Source organism: Rana temporaria, chromosome 9, assembly GCF_905171775.1.
Source record: "Rana temporaria chromosome 9, aRanTem1.1, whole genome shotgun sequence".
Classification (NCBI taxonomy): domain Eukaryota; kingdom Metazoa; phylum Chordata; class Amphibia; order Anura; family Ranidae; genus Rana; species Rana temporaria.
The window spans coordinates 130693726-130707611 of record NC_053497.1 but is presented as its reverse complement, the minus strand read 5'-3'; the positions used below and the strand labels follow the sequence as shown (position 1 = coordinate 130707611).

General features: G+C 42.7%; 1 protein-coding gene across 2 annotated transcripts in view; it reads left to right on the top strand.

The window, feature by feature from the left end:
- Window positions 1-13886, top strand: part of PNPLA7 (patatin like phospholipase domain containing 7) — a 413102-nt gene that overhangs the window by 220648 nt on the left and 178568 nt on the right. For both annotated transcript variants that reach the window (XM_040324512.1, XM_040324513.1), the window contains one exon: window positions 7511-7586. In XM_040324512.1, the coding sequence (XP_040180446.1) occupies window positions 7511-7586 (76 nt within the window). The remainder of the gene's footprint in view (window positions 1-7510; window positions 7587-13886) is intronic.

Below are 13886 nucleotides of genomic sequence, written 5' to 3'. Positions count from 1 at the left end.
TGCTAGCAGTAAACTGCCTAGAGTCCCTGGGTTGGGTTCTAAACTGGGACAAATCGGCCCTACAGCCCACAAGAAGGTTGGAGTATCTAGGTCTGATTTTAGATACAAGACGACAACGGATCTTCCTGCCCCAGTCCAGAGTGGACTCGATAAGGGAGTTAATCCACTTAGTCCTAAGCAGCACAAGGCCATCTATACGCCTCTGCATGCGCCTGTTGGGAAAGCTAGTGGCCACCTTCGAGGCAGTACCCTATGCCCAGATCCATTCTCGGAGGCTACAGAGAGCGATTCTCACGGCCTGGGACAAAAGACTCCAGGCCTTGGATCTTCCCATTTCCCTTCCCTATGCGGTAAGGCAGAGTCTGTGTTGGTGGCTAGTCACAAAAAATCTTCTGAAAGGAAGATCGTTCAGTCCCCCCTCATGGAGGATAGTAACCTCGGATGCCAGCCTATCAGGCTGGGGTGCAGTCCTAGACGATTTAACCCTACAGGGGAAATGGTCAAGAGCAGAATCAGCCCTACCCATAAATGTCTTAGAGATCCGAGCAGCTCGGTTGGCTCTTTTGGGCTGGACGGAGGTTCTGCAGGGCTCCCCAGTAAGGGTACAATCCGACAATGCCACTGCCGTAGCTTATATAAACCACCAGGGTGGCACCAGGAGTCAGGCAGCCCAGAGGGAGGTAGATCGGATCTTTTTATGGGCAGAAGCCCATGTCCCCTGCATCTCAGCTATCTTTATCCCCGGGGTGGACAATTGGCAAGCGGACTTTCTCAGCCGCCAACAGATGTCCCCAGGGGAGTGGTCCCTCCACCCCGAAGTGTTCCAGGACATTTGCCGGAAGTGGGGTACCCCGGAGGTGGACGTTATGGCGTCCAGATTCAATGCCAAAGTAGCAAAGTTTGTCTCCCGAACGAGGGATCCATTGGCCTGCGGCACGGATGCCTTGGTGTGCCCTTGGCATCAGTTTGCGCTAATCTATGCCTTCCCTCCAATACGGATGCTACCCCGTCTTCTTCACAGAATTCAAAGGGAACGCAAGCCAGCGATTCTAGTGGCCCCAGCGTGGCCCCGAAGACCTTGGTACTCCTTGATAAAAAGGATGACCGTAGAGGAGCCTTGGGTCCTCCCTCTACGTCCGGACCTCCTCTCACAAGGGCCATTCCACCACCCTGCCTTACAGGCCCTAAATTTAACAGCCTGGCGGCTGAGTCCCTGATTCTCAGAAACAGAGGCCTTTCAGGGCAGGTCGTTTCCACCCTTATAAACGCAAGAAAACCAGTTTCCAGGTTAATATACTATAGGGTGTGGAAGGCCTATATTACCTGGTGTGAAACCAGGAAATGGGATCCCCGCAAATATACCATTGGGAGAATCCTGGAGTTTTTACAGTTGGGAGTGGAAAAAGGTTTGGCGGTCGGCACAATCAAGGGGCAGGTGTCTGCCTTGTCGGTCTTCTTCCAGAGACCTTTGGCTGCCCATTCCTTAATGAAATCCTTTTTACAAGGTGTTATTCGGGTGAATCCCCCGATTAAAGCTCCCCTGTATCCTTGGGATCTAAATTTGGTTCTATCGGTCTTGCAAAGGCAGCCTTTTGAGCCCTTGTCCGCGATCCCTTTGGTCCTTTTGACTAGGAAACTAGTGTTTCTGGTGGCCATGGCATCCGCCAGAAGAGTGTCGGAGTTGGCAGCCTTGTCATGTAAGGCACCTTATTTATTAATGCATAAGGACAGGGTCGTTTTGCGGCCACTTCCGTCCTTCCTGCCTAAGGTGATATCGAATTTTCACCTTAATCAAGATGTGATTCTTCCATCATTTTTTCCAAAACCTTCTTCTAAGGAAGAGAGGTTACTACATTCCTTGGATGTAGTTAGAGCTGTAAAGATTTACTTGGAAGCTACAGCCCAGATTCGTAAGACGGACGTCTTATTCATTCTGCCGGAAGGGCCCAAGAAGGGCCAGGCAGCGTCTAAGGCCACTATTTCTAAGTGGATTAGGCAGACGATTATACAGGCCTATGGCCTGAAGGGGAAGAGTCCACCCTTGTCGGTTAAGGCTCATTCCACTAGAGCTATGAGTGCCTCTTGGGCAGCGTATCACCAGGTCTCTATGGCCCAGGTCTGCAGGGCAGCAACCTGGTCATCTGTCCACACATTTGCAAAATTTTATCAAATGGACGTTAGGAGGAACGCTGATTCAGCTTTTGGGCAGGCGGTACTACGGGCCGCAGTTTAATCTCCTCTTGTCCGGTGGCACCTCCTGTTTGGTTTTTTCTGGTTGTCTCCCTCCCCTCATGGAGCATTGCTTGGGGACATCCCATATGTAATGGCTATGCTGCTCTGTGTCCCGTGATGTACGATAAAGAAAAAGGGATTTTTAATAACAGCTTACCTGTAAAATCCTTTTCTTGTAGTACATCACGGGACACAGAGCTCCCACCCCTCTTATGGGGAATTTTGGGATGCATATTGCTTGCTACAAAACTGAGGTACTCCCACTATGGGTGGGGGTTATATAGGGAGGGAACTTCCTGTCGGAGAGTGCCAGTGTCCATCACCTGAAGGTACACTATATAACCCATATGTAATGGCTATGCTGCTCTGTGTCCCGTGATGTACTACAAGAAAAGGATTTTACAGGTAAGCTGTTATTAAAAATCCCTTTTTTTCTTAGGGGATAGATATTTTGTTATGCAGTGGAAGTACACAAATTAACGTCTATAGGTGTTCATTAATTATCACATAGAATTAAATATTCACGGCAGCACAGTCCATATTTTTTCACTCTTTTTTTTTTTTGGGTAAATCACTACAGAGTGAGTTACACATTTTTTTTATTGCAGCAAACCACTCTACACAGTGTAAACAAAGTCCTTTTTTTCCATTTGCGCCAGTAACATCTTCACTATACATTCCAGGCTTGTGTAGGTCTACAATCATGTCCCTGAAATTCTTAGACAGCTCTTTGGTCTTGGTCATGGTGGAGAGATTGGAATCTGATTGATTGCTTCTGTGGACAGGTGTCTTTTTTACAGGTATCAGCCTAGGTTCACACTGCTGCGAATTCAAAATCGCGGTAAAATGCGCGATTTTACCGCGATTTTGCGGCTGCGATTTCGGCCGCAATTTAATGTAAATCGCGGCCCGAAATCGCAAAAAGTAGTACAGGAACTACTTTTTGAAATCGCAGATGCGGCGTCGCACTGATTAGGACAGTGCCATTGCCGACAATTGCCGCCGATTTGAGATGCGATTTGACATGTCAAATCGCATCTCAAATCGTTCCAAATCGTACCCAGTGTGAACCAGGGCTCAAGCTGAGATTAGGACAGTGCTCATAATCTCAGCTTGTTAACTGTATAGAAGACACCTGGGAGGCAGACATCTTGCTGATTGATAGGGGATCAAATACGTATTTCACGCCTTAAAATGCAAATCAATTTATAACTTTTTGAAATGCATTTTTCTGGATTTATTTTTTATTTTTTTGTTTTTGTATCTCTCACTGTTAAAATAAGCCTACCAATAAAATTATAGACTGATCATTTCTTTGTCAGTGGGCAAACGTTCAAAATCAGCAGCGGATCAAACACTTTTTCTTTCCCCCTCACTGTATGAGTCAAGTGTATATGCTGAATATATACTGTAAGTAAATGGGCAGAATACGTGCTTTTGTTTTTAAGTGGACCAAGCATAATTATATTGATATATACATACATACATTACTTAGCAGACAGGTGTATGTATGTGTATATGTGTATATATATATATATATATATATATATATATATATATATATACATATATATATATACACACACACACATACACCTGTCTGCTAAGTAATGTATGAGTATTTCCTGCTTGCCAGATTTTAGTGACTGAGTTCCCTGCTACTCTCAGGCCTCGTACACACGACCAGTTTCCTCGGCAGAATTCAGCTTCCGACCGAGTTTCTGGCTGAATTCTGCCGAGAAACCCGGCCGTGTGTACACTTTCGGCCGAGGAAGCCGACGAGGAGCTCGGCGAGGAAATAGAGAACATGTTCTCTATTTCCTCGTTGTTCTATGGGAGCTCTCGCCCCGCCGAGCTCCTCGGCGGCTTCAGTGCTGAACTGGCCGAGGAACTCGATGTGTTTGGCACGTCGAGTTCCTCGGCCGTGTGTACGAGGCTTCATACCAACTTTTGCTGGTAATGTAATTACATATCCTGCCTGCCACACCTGAACGCACAAATAAATAAATATATTGTAGCTGATGAATGTAGTTCTGTGTATCCAATTGTGAGATTTACGAAGCCCTGCAGGACAGCGCAGCTAGGTTGGTGACCGCTTCAGTTAAACAATAGAAAGGAGGGTACAAAAATGGTTTCTACACTGCCATTCTAAAAGCTGAACTTACTCTAACCTTCTTTTCTGGACCCAATTCCTGATTTCCCATAATTATAGACGTCAGAAAAAATAAAGAAGATAAAGAGTATGGCATTTAAAATAAATCCACTGATTTCAAGAACGTTTTGGCTCTCTTGCAGAACTGTGTCTACCACTGTATCCAACACTTCCAGGTGTATCAAATGTCTGATCGTCTTCCAACCTTTAAGTCACAAAGTGCACAGCAGGGTGTGCAGCAGCATCCAACACAGCTGGAAGTCTCAAATACCAGTGGCGGCCACAGCTTTGAAACAGGGCAAAGATTGGAGGCAGTGCCTGCTGACAGATATCCATCTTCCTTTACAGGCTGTACAGGTTCAGCTCTAACGTGCTGACTGCCCTACTGATATTAAGCTTTTTTTAATAACATGCCTATTGCTTTTCTGTGTCCCCCCTTCTCGTTCCTCCTTGCCTTCACTTCTGTGTTTTATACTCAATGGGGCAGATCCACATACAATTAGATGAGCGCGGCGTATGTGAGATACGCTACGCCGCTGTAACTTACTTTTGGCAGCTTTGAATCCACAAAGAATTTGTGCCGTAAGTTACGGCGGTGTAGTGTATCTCTCGTGGCGTAACGGCGCCTAATTCAAATCGGCGAGTAGGGGGGCGTGTTTCATTTCAAATGAAACACGTCCCCGCGCCGAACGAACTGCGCATGCGCCGTCCCTAAATTTCCCACCGTGCATTGCGCGAAATGACGTCGCAAGGACGTCATTGTTTAGACTTGGACGTAAATTACGTCCATCCCGCGATTCACAGACGACTTGCGCAAACGAAAAAAAAATCTAATTAAACGCGGGAACGACGGCCATACTTAACATAGCAGGTCTTACTATACGCCACAAAACAGCAGCTTTAACTATACGCCGGAAAAAGCCGACTAGAGACAACGTAAAAGAATGCGACGGCCGCTCGTACGTTCGTGGATCCTCGTAAATAGCTAATTTTACATACTCGACGCAGAAAACAACGTGAATGCCACCCAGCGGACGCCGAAAAATTGCATCTTAGATCCAAAGACGTACGAAGCCGTACGCCTGTCGGATGAATGAATGAATGAATGAATGAAAAACTTATATAGCGCGGCACATGCGAACTGAATCGCCTCTGGGCGCTTGATGTTTCGTGTCTCATGACATCAAAAGAGCAGAGTTTTAATCCGTCTTCTGAAAGTCAGGTGGTTTTCCTCCAACCGAACGCTGGTTGGTAAAGCGTTCCATAGTCTCGGATCTAACTCAGATGTTGTTGTATCTTGTTTTGAGGATTCAAAACAAAGATACGACGCAGGAAATTTGAAAGTACGCCGGCGTATCAGTAGTTACGCCGGCGTACTCGCTTTGTGGATCTGCCCCAATTTCTTTGTCTTTTTCTTTTGTTTGTATTTCTTTTTCCTTTTATTTTTTTTCTCTCTCTCATTTCCCTTCACTTCCAGTGCTGGACACAGAACAGTGGTGGTAATGCCCCTGATAGACAGGTGTCCCCACTATTAAATTTTCCATCACTCAGTGCCTCTGACAATAGGACACATAGAGAAGGTGAAAGTCTACCAGCAGGAACACATTCAACAATAACAATCTGACAGGGTAAACCCCTGTTAGATTTTTATTGTTGAATGCTTCGAAAATTGGGTAAAACATGTTTTGGCTTTAGATATACTTTTTATTCCTTCAAATTTTTCTTTCCATAATTGTTCTTCCTTTTCTTTCTTCCTTTTCTTTCTTCCTTTTCTTTCTTTCTTTTTTTCTTTCTTTCTCTCTTTCTCTCTTTCTCTCTTTCTTTCTCTCTTTCTCTCTTTTTTTCTCTCTTTATTTTTCTCTTTCTTTCTCTCTTTTTTTTCTCTCTTTTTTTCTCTCTTTCTTTCTTTCTGTCTATGTCCGCCCCCCCCCCTTTTTTTTTCTTTTGTCTTTCTTTTTTCTTTTTGTTCTTCTTTCTTACTGTCTTTGTCCTTTCTTTCTTTTTTTTTTTCTCTGTTTTTTTTTTCTCTGTCTGTGTTTCTCTTTTTCTTTCTCATGCTCTCTTTTTCTTTCTTTTTACTCTTTCTTTATATTATCTCTCTCTTTCTCTCTCATGTTACTTTTTTTTTTCCTTCTTTTTTTCTTACCTTAGTCTCTCCCTGTCTGTTTCTCTCCTATACTCTAATCAACGCAGTAATGCTGTTTCAGGCTATATGTGCTCATCAACTCTGTGCCTGTAAATCACTACAAAAAAAAAGAAGCATGCAGGGCTTTCAATTCTTTCTAGAGCAGCACATAAACCTTATACAAGCCTGTTGCATCTGGGCCTTACAATTCTTACTTTGGTGACCATGTTTTTGTCTCTATGGCAACCTAGCGACTGAGACTGTTTCTGTGCCGCTCAACATAAATTAAAAAAAACGAATACACTATAAGCAGTAAAAGTAATTTATAATGGGATTAGCTTTGTTAAATAGAAGTGTTAATTTTTTTTTTTTTTTTTTTTTTTTTTTCAAAGCTACACATTGAATAAAGCTAATTTCGTCAGGTTTCCCTTCATCTGTGTTGGAATATTTGTTGCTTGCTAGCTGTTAAGTCAATTACACACATTGCCATCCGAGCATATAAATTACTTTTATATTTACCAACAACAGTGTAGTGTGAGAGCTACATTCATGTTATACCCTATCAGGTAAGCTCTTCCACTACAAATTTGTTGGTGAATGTAAAAGTAATTGTATAATCACATTGAAATGTGTTTGGCCATCTTAAGGGACCTACAAGTCCCAGCATGGCACAGGGGGAACAATTCGGGACTTCTTTTTCCATTGCACCCAGGTAACTACACCACAGATCAAACTAGCTACACATTGCCTTTCTTTGTCCTTATTTGTCTGAATACAGCCTTGTGGTTGTAAAGGGTTAATATAATTTTACTGTACATGACCCTTTCTAGGAGCGTACTGTAAAAGATAATTCAGAAGAAACCCAATTATCCAAATGCATGGAAAATCAATACTCGCTGCTTTGCACAAGAGTTCCATGCTATTAGTGCCTTGATTGATGAGCATATGGTGGATTGGCATAGTTCTTCCAGAAATTAATTCACAGATTTGTCCCCATCCAGGTGGTAACCCGGCTCATTCATCTGCTCGGAGAGAAGATTCTTGGCAGCCTGCAGCAGGTCAATGGGCCCCTTACAGGTGAGAAATTGAGCTTGAGCTGGCTCGCAGTTTGTTAATTGTTTAGGAATGTGGCTGTATGCCAGCTTAGTCAGAATCTATCCCTCGTTATCAGCATTCATGAACATCATAAACTGCCAGACATACAGGGGTGACAAACGGGACAGAGCTAACTTTGTGGAGGTCCAGAATGTTCTGTTTCCTCATGCTAGTGTCAGCTGCATCTTGATATGGTTGTAGAGTTCTTTTCCTTTAATGTCATAAAGTTGACTGCATAGCCTGTAAGTACTGCTGATATGAAATGCCTACCTTCCTTTTAAAGCCACCAGGTGTTTTGGTGCACCTGGAGACTCAATCATCCCAAGAGTCCATAAATTTCTGCTTTAAATTCAGCAATTCAATGTCAAGCCCTGTACACACAGTCCAGAATCTCATCCGGAAAAAAAACGTTGTTTTACCTGACGAGATTCCTGGCAAGAATCTCTTGCCGGCCTAGTGTACAGACACTCCATTCAAAAGAACCGCCGTTCTTATGAATGGCACGAACGCGGTGACATCATCGACTACAACGAGCATGCGCTCGTCACATTCGATACCATTACCACCCTCTTGCTACACCCTACCTATGCCTTGGAAGCTACCGCGCATGTGTCAAAGTCATTTCGAGCATGTGTGGGTTTCCACGGCGCCAGGTAAGTATACAGACGCTCGGGTTTCTCTGCAGGAAAACACTGCCGAGAATCACGACGTGAAAATAGAGAGCAGGTTCTCTATTTTTCTCGTCGAGATTCTGGGCAGTTTTCTTGACGAGAAACCTCAAAGCCTCGTACACAGGCATGGTTTACGTATCCACAACATAGAAGGAACACATTGTAAAACATGTATACATGAATGCATTATCAATGTTAGCAACTAACAGCCATAATTACATAAAAAAATTACAGAGTTTAATCTACATAATTATTTTGCATTTTACAAAGAAAACTGCAGATATGATTGGCAGACCTTTATACAATGTGTTACTTTTCTCTAGAAAAGAGCCAGCCTCTATTGAATCTAATAGAACTAATTGTATAGAGCAAAGCAACAGGTTCGCCTAATGTCCCCCTCTTCAGCAGCACATATTCACAACTTACCATAAACTTTTTGATCCCCTGCCACTCTATTTGGCTCCCAAGAATGAAGAGAAAAAAACCTGTGTAAGCTCTAAGCCATGACTTGGAGCTTGCACCAGCTTACAATTCTCAATCTGTGTGACAACACTGGGTCCATCATCGCTGCCCCATGAGCAGAATGGGAGTAATTCACAATCCATCTCAGATAATGTGTTGTACCAGTTATCTCTCTATGCTCCCGGAGGTGTGCAAAGCTATAGGGGATAAAAAGACAAATGACTTTGTGCTGTATCAAATGGGCGGCATTAATAACACGACCAAAAAAATAACAACATTGTAACCAAAAAAATGTGCGTCTATAATGACGCATGTGTGAAATGACACACAAATACACCCCTAAAAAATTCAAAATGAGACAATAATTGAAAACCTACTAATGGTGAACAGATTTAGTGAACACATAAAATCAGATCTGAGCATGTATTCAGGTAACAAAACAAGTCCCGGTAATGATATGATAATCAGTGAAGATCATAGTATGTTAGTGAACACTCCAAAAATTCAATGACTCCCAGCCTGTTACTTATTGGTGCCCAAGTGAAAAGTAAGAGATTTCCAGAGTATTAGGACCCCCTATTACAGAGTGGTCATGACGAGCATGAAAAGCCAACCATCCTGCGCAACTCTTCATTGGTCACATTCGGTAATAGATATCCCTCTTGTAATAGCAACCATGTTTATACATGGAAAAATATTCCCACAATATTGTAGGACTGATGATGCTTATTTAATTTAAAAATGTTAGTCGGCCAGGAAGTAGCAGCAGTCCTGATTTGCAAAAACATGTGTTATGACGTCAACATGTGTTATGAGGTCACCATGTCCTGACTCTTTCCTGCACATTTCGTCAAAGCTTGGCATTATCGGGTGCCCTTGGTCGCGTCATGTTTTTATAAAATGCCTAGGAAGGAGTCAGGATGGGGTGATGTCATCACTCATGTCGACTCTCCGGGTTGGGACTGCTACATTTCTATCACTTATTAGGATGTAAGGCAAGCTGCTTTTCATTTCAAAGTAAAATGGATCAGCTCAATTAAACCTGAAGTCCAGTATGACATTGCTGGTAATTTGTTAATGTAATGCCCACCTTGGTCTGCCTTTGCATGCACATGTACTGACAAATGAATGCGAATTTATAGCAATTTATTTGCTGTGATCATGCTGTTACTTTCTGTGACCATGTCCAGAAGGTGCAAAGTAAGGACAGGGATTAGTCATGTGACATAAACTGTGATGTTGGGACTAGGATTACCCACGTAGCAGAAGGTGTAAATTAGGGAGTAGGAGTAGCTGTATGACAGGAGTTTTAGTATTAGTAACTAAGATAAATTGTGTGACAGGAAGTGTAAAGTAGAGACTACTATGGTGAGTGACAGGCATTGTAAAGTAAAAACAAGGATTAGTCATGAGATTGGAGGATTAATGTGTGACAGGAGATGTAGAGTAGAGACTAGCATTAGCAGTGACAGGAGATGGAAAGTAGAGACTAGGATTAGTCGTGTGACAGGAGATGGAAAGTCATGATTAGGATTAGTCGTGTGACAGGAGATGGAAAGTAGAGACTAGAATTAGTTGTGTGACAGGAAATGGAAAGTAGAGACTAGGATTAGTCGTGTGACAGGAAATGGAAAGTCGTGATTAGGATTAGTCGTGTGACAGGAGATGGAAAGTAGAGACTAGAATTAGTTGTGTGACAGGAAATGGAAAGTAGAGACTAGGATTAGTCGTGTGACAGGAAATGGAAAGTCGTGATTAGGATTAGTTGTGTGACAGGAAATGGAAAGTAGAGACTAGGTTTAGTCGTGTGACAGGAAATGGAAAGTAGTTATTAGGATTAGTCGTGTGACAGGAAATGGAAAGTAGAGACTAGGTTTAGTCGTGTGACAGGAAATGGAAAGTAGTTATTAGGATTAGTCGTGTGACAGGAAATGGAAAGTAGTTATTAGGATTAGTCATGTGACAGGAAATGGAAAGTTGACACTAGGATTAGCAGTGACAGGAGATAGAAAGTAGAGACTAGGATTAGTCATGTGACAGGGGATAGAAAGTAGAGACTAGGATTATAAAAATGGAAAATACTTAAGCGCTAATATGAATATTAAAATCAGGTGACAATTAAAGATGAACAAATGATTTCAGCTGCAGTCATTCAATGGTAATCCCACACCGATAAAAGTGACTAATATAATATAAATAATGATGCGTTAAAAACAGCCTTCTATTAGTGCACAGTGTGTGTTGCAAAGGAAAAAATGTAATACAAATAAATAAAGTGCTCCATGCTACAATAAAAGCGTATAAATAGCAGCCTGTAGTGGTGAGAAAGTGCAAGAGTACATAAAAATGCTCTGAAAACGAGACACTATGATAAAAAAACTGCCTAAGGATATGTGGGCTAGTCACCTCACACTTATGACTCACTAATTGTCTTTATTGGTGGGCTTCAGTCGTTGACATAATCAGTCCGACAAGCAGTATTCAGCTGTAACTCACTTATCTCTGTAGTTTTCAATGTTAGATGGTGCTCATACAAAATTGTAATTCTCACATGTAGGAAGAAAGAAAACAGATCATTGCACAATACTGCATCCAAAAACATTCTGGCTTCTACGGGGCAGATGATTCCACTCACATTTAAGCCGGAAGCACACAACGCATACAGACACTCAGTTGTATGTAACGAATATCTCCTCACTCCGCATCTGGTGTGTACAAAGCACCGTCAATATCGGTGACTAGGATTAGTCCTCTGACAGGTGATGGAAAGTTGACACTAGGATTAGCAGTGACATGAGATAGAAAGTAGAGACTAGGTTTACTAGGTTTAGTCGTGTGACAGGAGATGGAAAGTAGAGACTAGGCTTAGTCATGTGACAGGAGATGGAAAGTAGAGACTAGGATTAGTCGTGTGACAGGAGATGGAAAGTAGAGACTAGAATTAGTCGTGTGACAAGAAATGGAAAGTAGAGACTAGGATTAGTCGTGTGACAGGAGATGGAAAGTAGAGACTAGAATTAGTCGTGTGACAAGAAATGGAAAGTAGAGACTAGGATTAGTCGTGTGACAGAAGATAGAAAGTAGTGACTAGGATTAGTCGTGTGACAGGAGATGGAAAGTAGAGACTAGGATTAGTCATGTGACAGGAGATGGAAAGTAGAGACTAGGATTAGTCGTGTGACAGGAGATGGAAAGTAGAGACTAGGATTAGTCGTGTGACAGGAGATGGAAAGTAGAGACTAGGATTAGTTGTGTGACAGGAGATGGAAAGTAGAGACTAGGATTAGTTGTGTGACAGGAGATGGAAAGTAGAGACTAGGATTAGTCGTGTGACAGGAGATGGAAAGTAGAGACTAGGATTAGTCGTGTGACAGGAGATGGAAAGTAGAGACTAGGATTAGTCGTGTGACAGGAGATGGAAAGTAGAGACTAGGATTAGTCATGTGACAGGAGATGGAAAGTAGAGACTAGGATTAGTCGTGTGACAGGAGATGGAAAGTAGAGACTAGGATTAGTCGTGTGACAGGAGATGGAAAGTAGACACTAGGATTAGTCGTGTGACAGGAGATGGAAAGTAGAGACTAGGATTAGTCGTGTGACAAGAAATGGAAAGTAGAGACTAAGATTAGTGGTGACAGGAGATGTAGAGACTAAGATTAGTGGTGACAGGATGTGTAGATTAGGATTAATTGTGTAACCAGAGGTGTGTCTTTGGCACGATGATGAATACAGTTCAGATCATGGACAGGATGATGTCCATGGAACATTAGGTTGCTGACAGCAGGGATGATTTTAGAAGTGGGCTGATGCAGTGGGCGAGGAAGGCAGGATGAAAAGCAGGAGCCTTGGTCTGACAGTTTGTACTGTATATTCTGAATGCATTTCATGGCTTGATTATCTTTTATTTTGGCTAGAGTGTATTGTTAAATAGAAACATGTCCGAATTTGCCCCCAGAAGCTGTCTCAGTTAACGCAGCATGATCACCGGGTTTCTCTTAGTAGTCCAGGTTAGAGAATAAGTGTCTGATTTATATGACAGCGTCTCTCTTTTTACTAGGCTTTGGATCCTTACAGCTGACTGATAACAAACTGGCTGCATTGCATGTTTAGCTGTTATGAGCATCTAAATATATTAAAAATCTGTTGTAATAAAAAAGATTATAGGAGCACCACAGGGAACTAGAGTGCAGTTCACACACTGGGCACAGGGTATCATTAGCGTAACCCAAACCCTGCAGCTTTCTTTGAGCTCACGTGGCGTCTCCTGAGCTCTGTAGTAGGGAGGGTAAAGCCGCTCTTTTCTTGGCTGCTGAAGAACATAACCTGCTGACGGTGCTCGGTCAGTGGCTGTAATCGGCCTGACCAGGATGTTGCCTTGGTTACAAGTCAATGACTCATCTTACCCTGCGGAGACTCCGTAGTTTGCTGCCTGGCTGAAAAGCACAACTAGCCAGCATGTTTGGGCATGAATCATCTGTATGGTCTGCATCCCAGCTGATCTTTGCTTCTTGCTTTTAGTCCCTTATTATGCCCTGTTTATTAAAGCTGAACTTCATCCTTACTGTTGGTTTCACACAATTGTACAGGCTCCACTCCCTTACCTAATTTCTTACTCTGATTTCACTACACACTGCAAGCTTTGAAAGTGTGCATTATAAGCTGAAGCAAGTCAGATAGAGCCTGCAGAATTTCCTTGCTGAAGGATCATCCTGCGCTTTCCTTCCCAGCCTTACTGTCTCTAGCTCACCCCTTTAATTTCATATGATTTTTGTTCTTTCACCCATGGAGGCTTAGCATGACATGTGGGCATTACCTAGGGTGGTATGCTTGCAAATGGAGTCTGCCTAGGAATGCCTCACTCCTCCAGAATGATACCCATCCATCAAGAGCCAGCCTACTGCTTGCATCAGTGCTGAGTGTTTGTGAGAGGAGTACTGAAGCAGGATGCTGCAATTTTCAGCTTGCATTCCATAGATAAGCCCAGAGAACCAGTGATGACAGCACTGGCTCTAAAATAATGGCATGTAAGTGTCTTATTTGAAAATTTTATTAGCATGTTGATGGTGGGGGCGGAGATGGAGAATTCAAAATTTAAGCAGAATACATTTCAGGTTTCAGTATATAAAGTTGTCTTTTTTAGCAAGCGCTA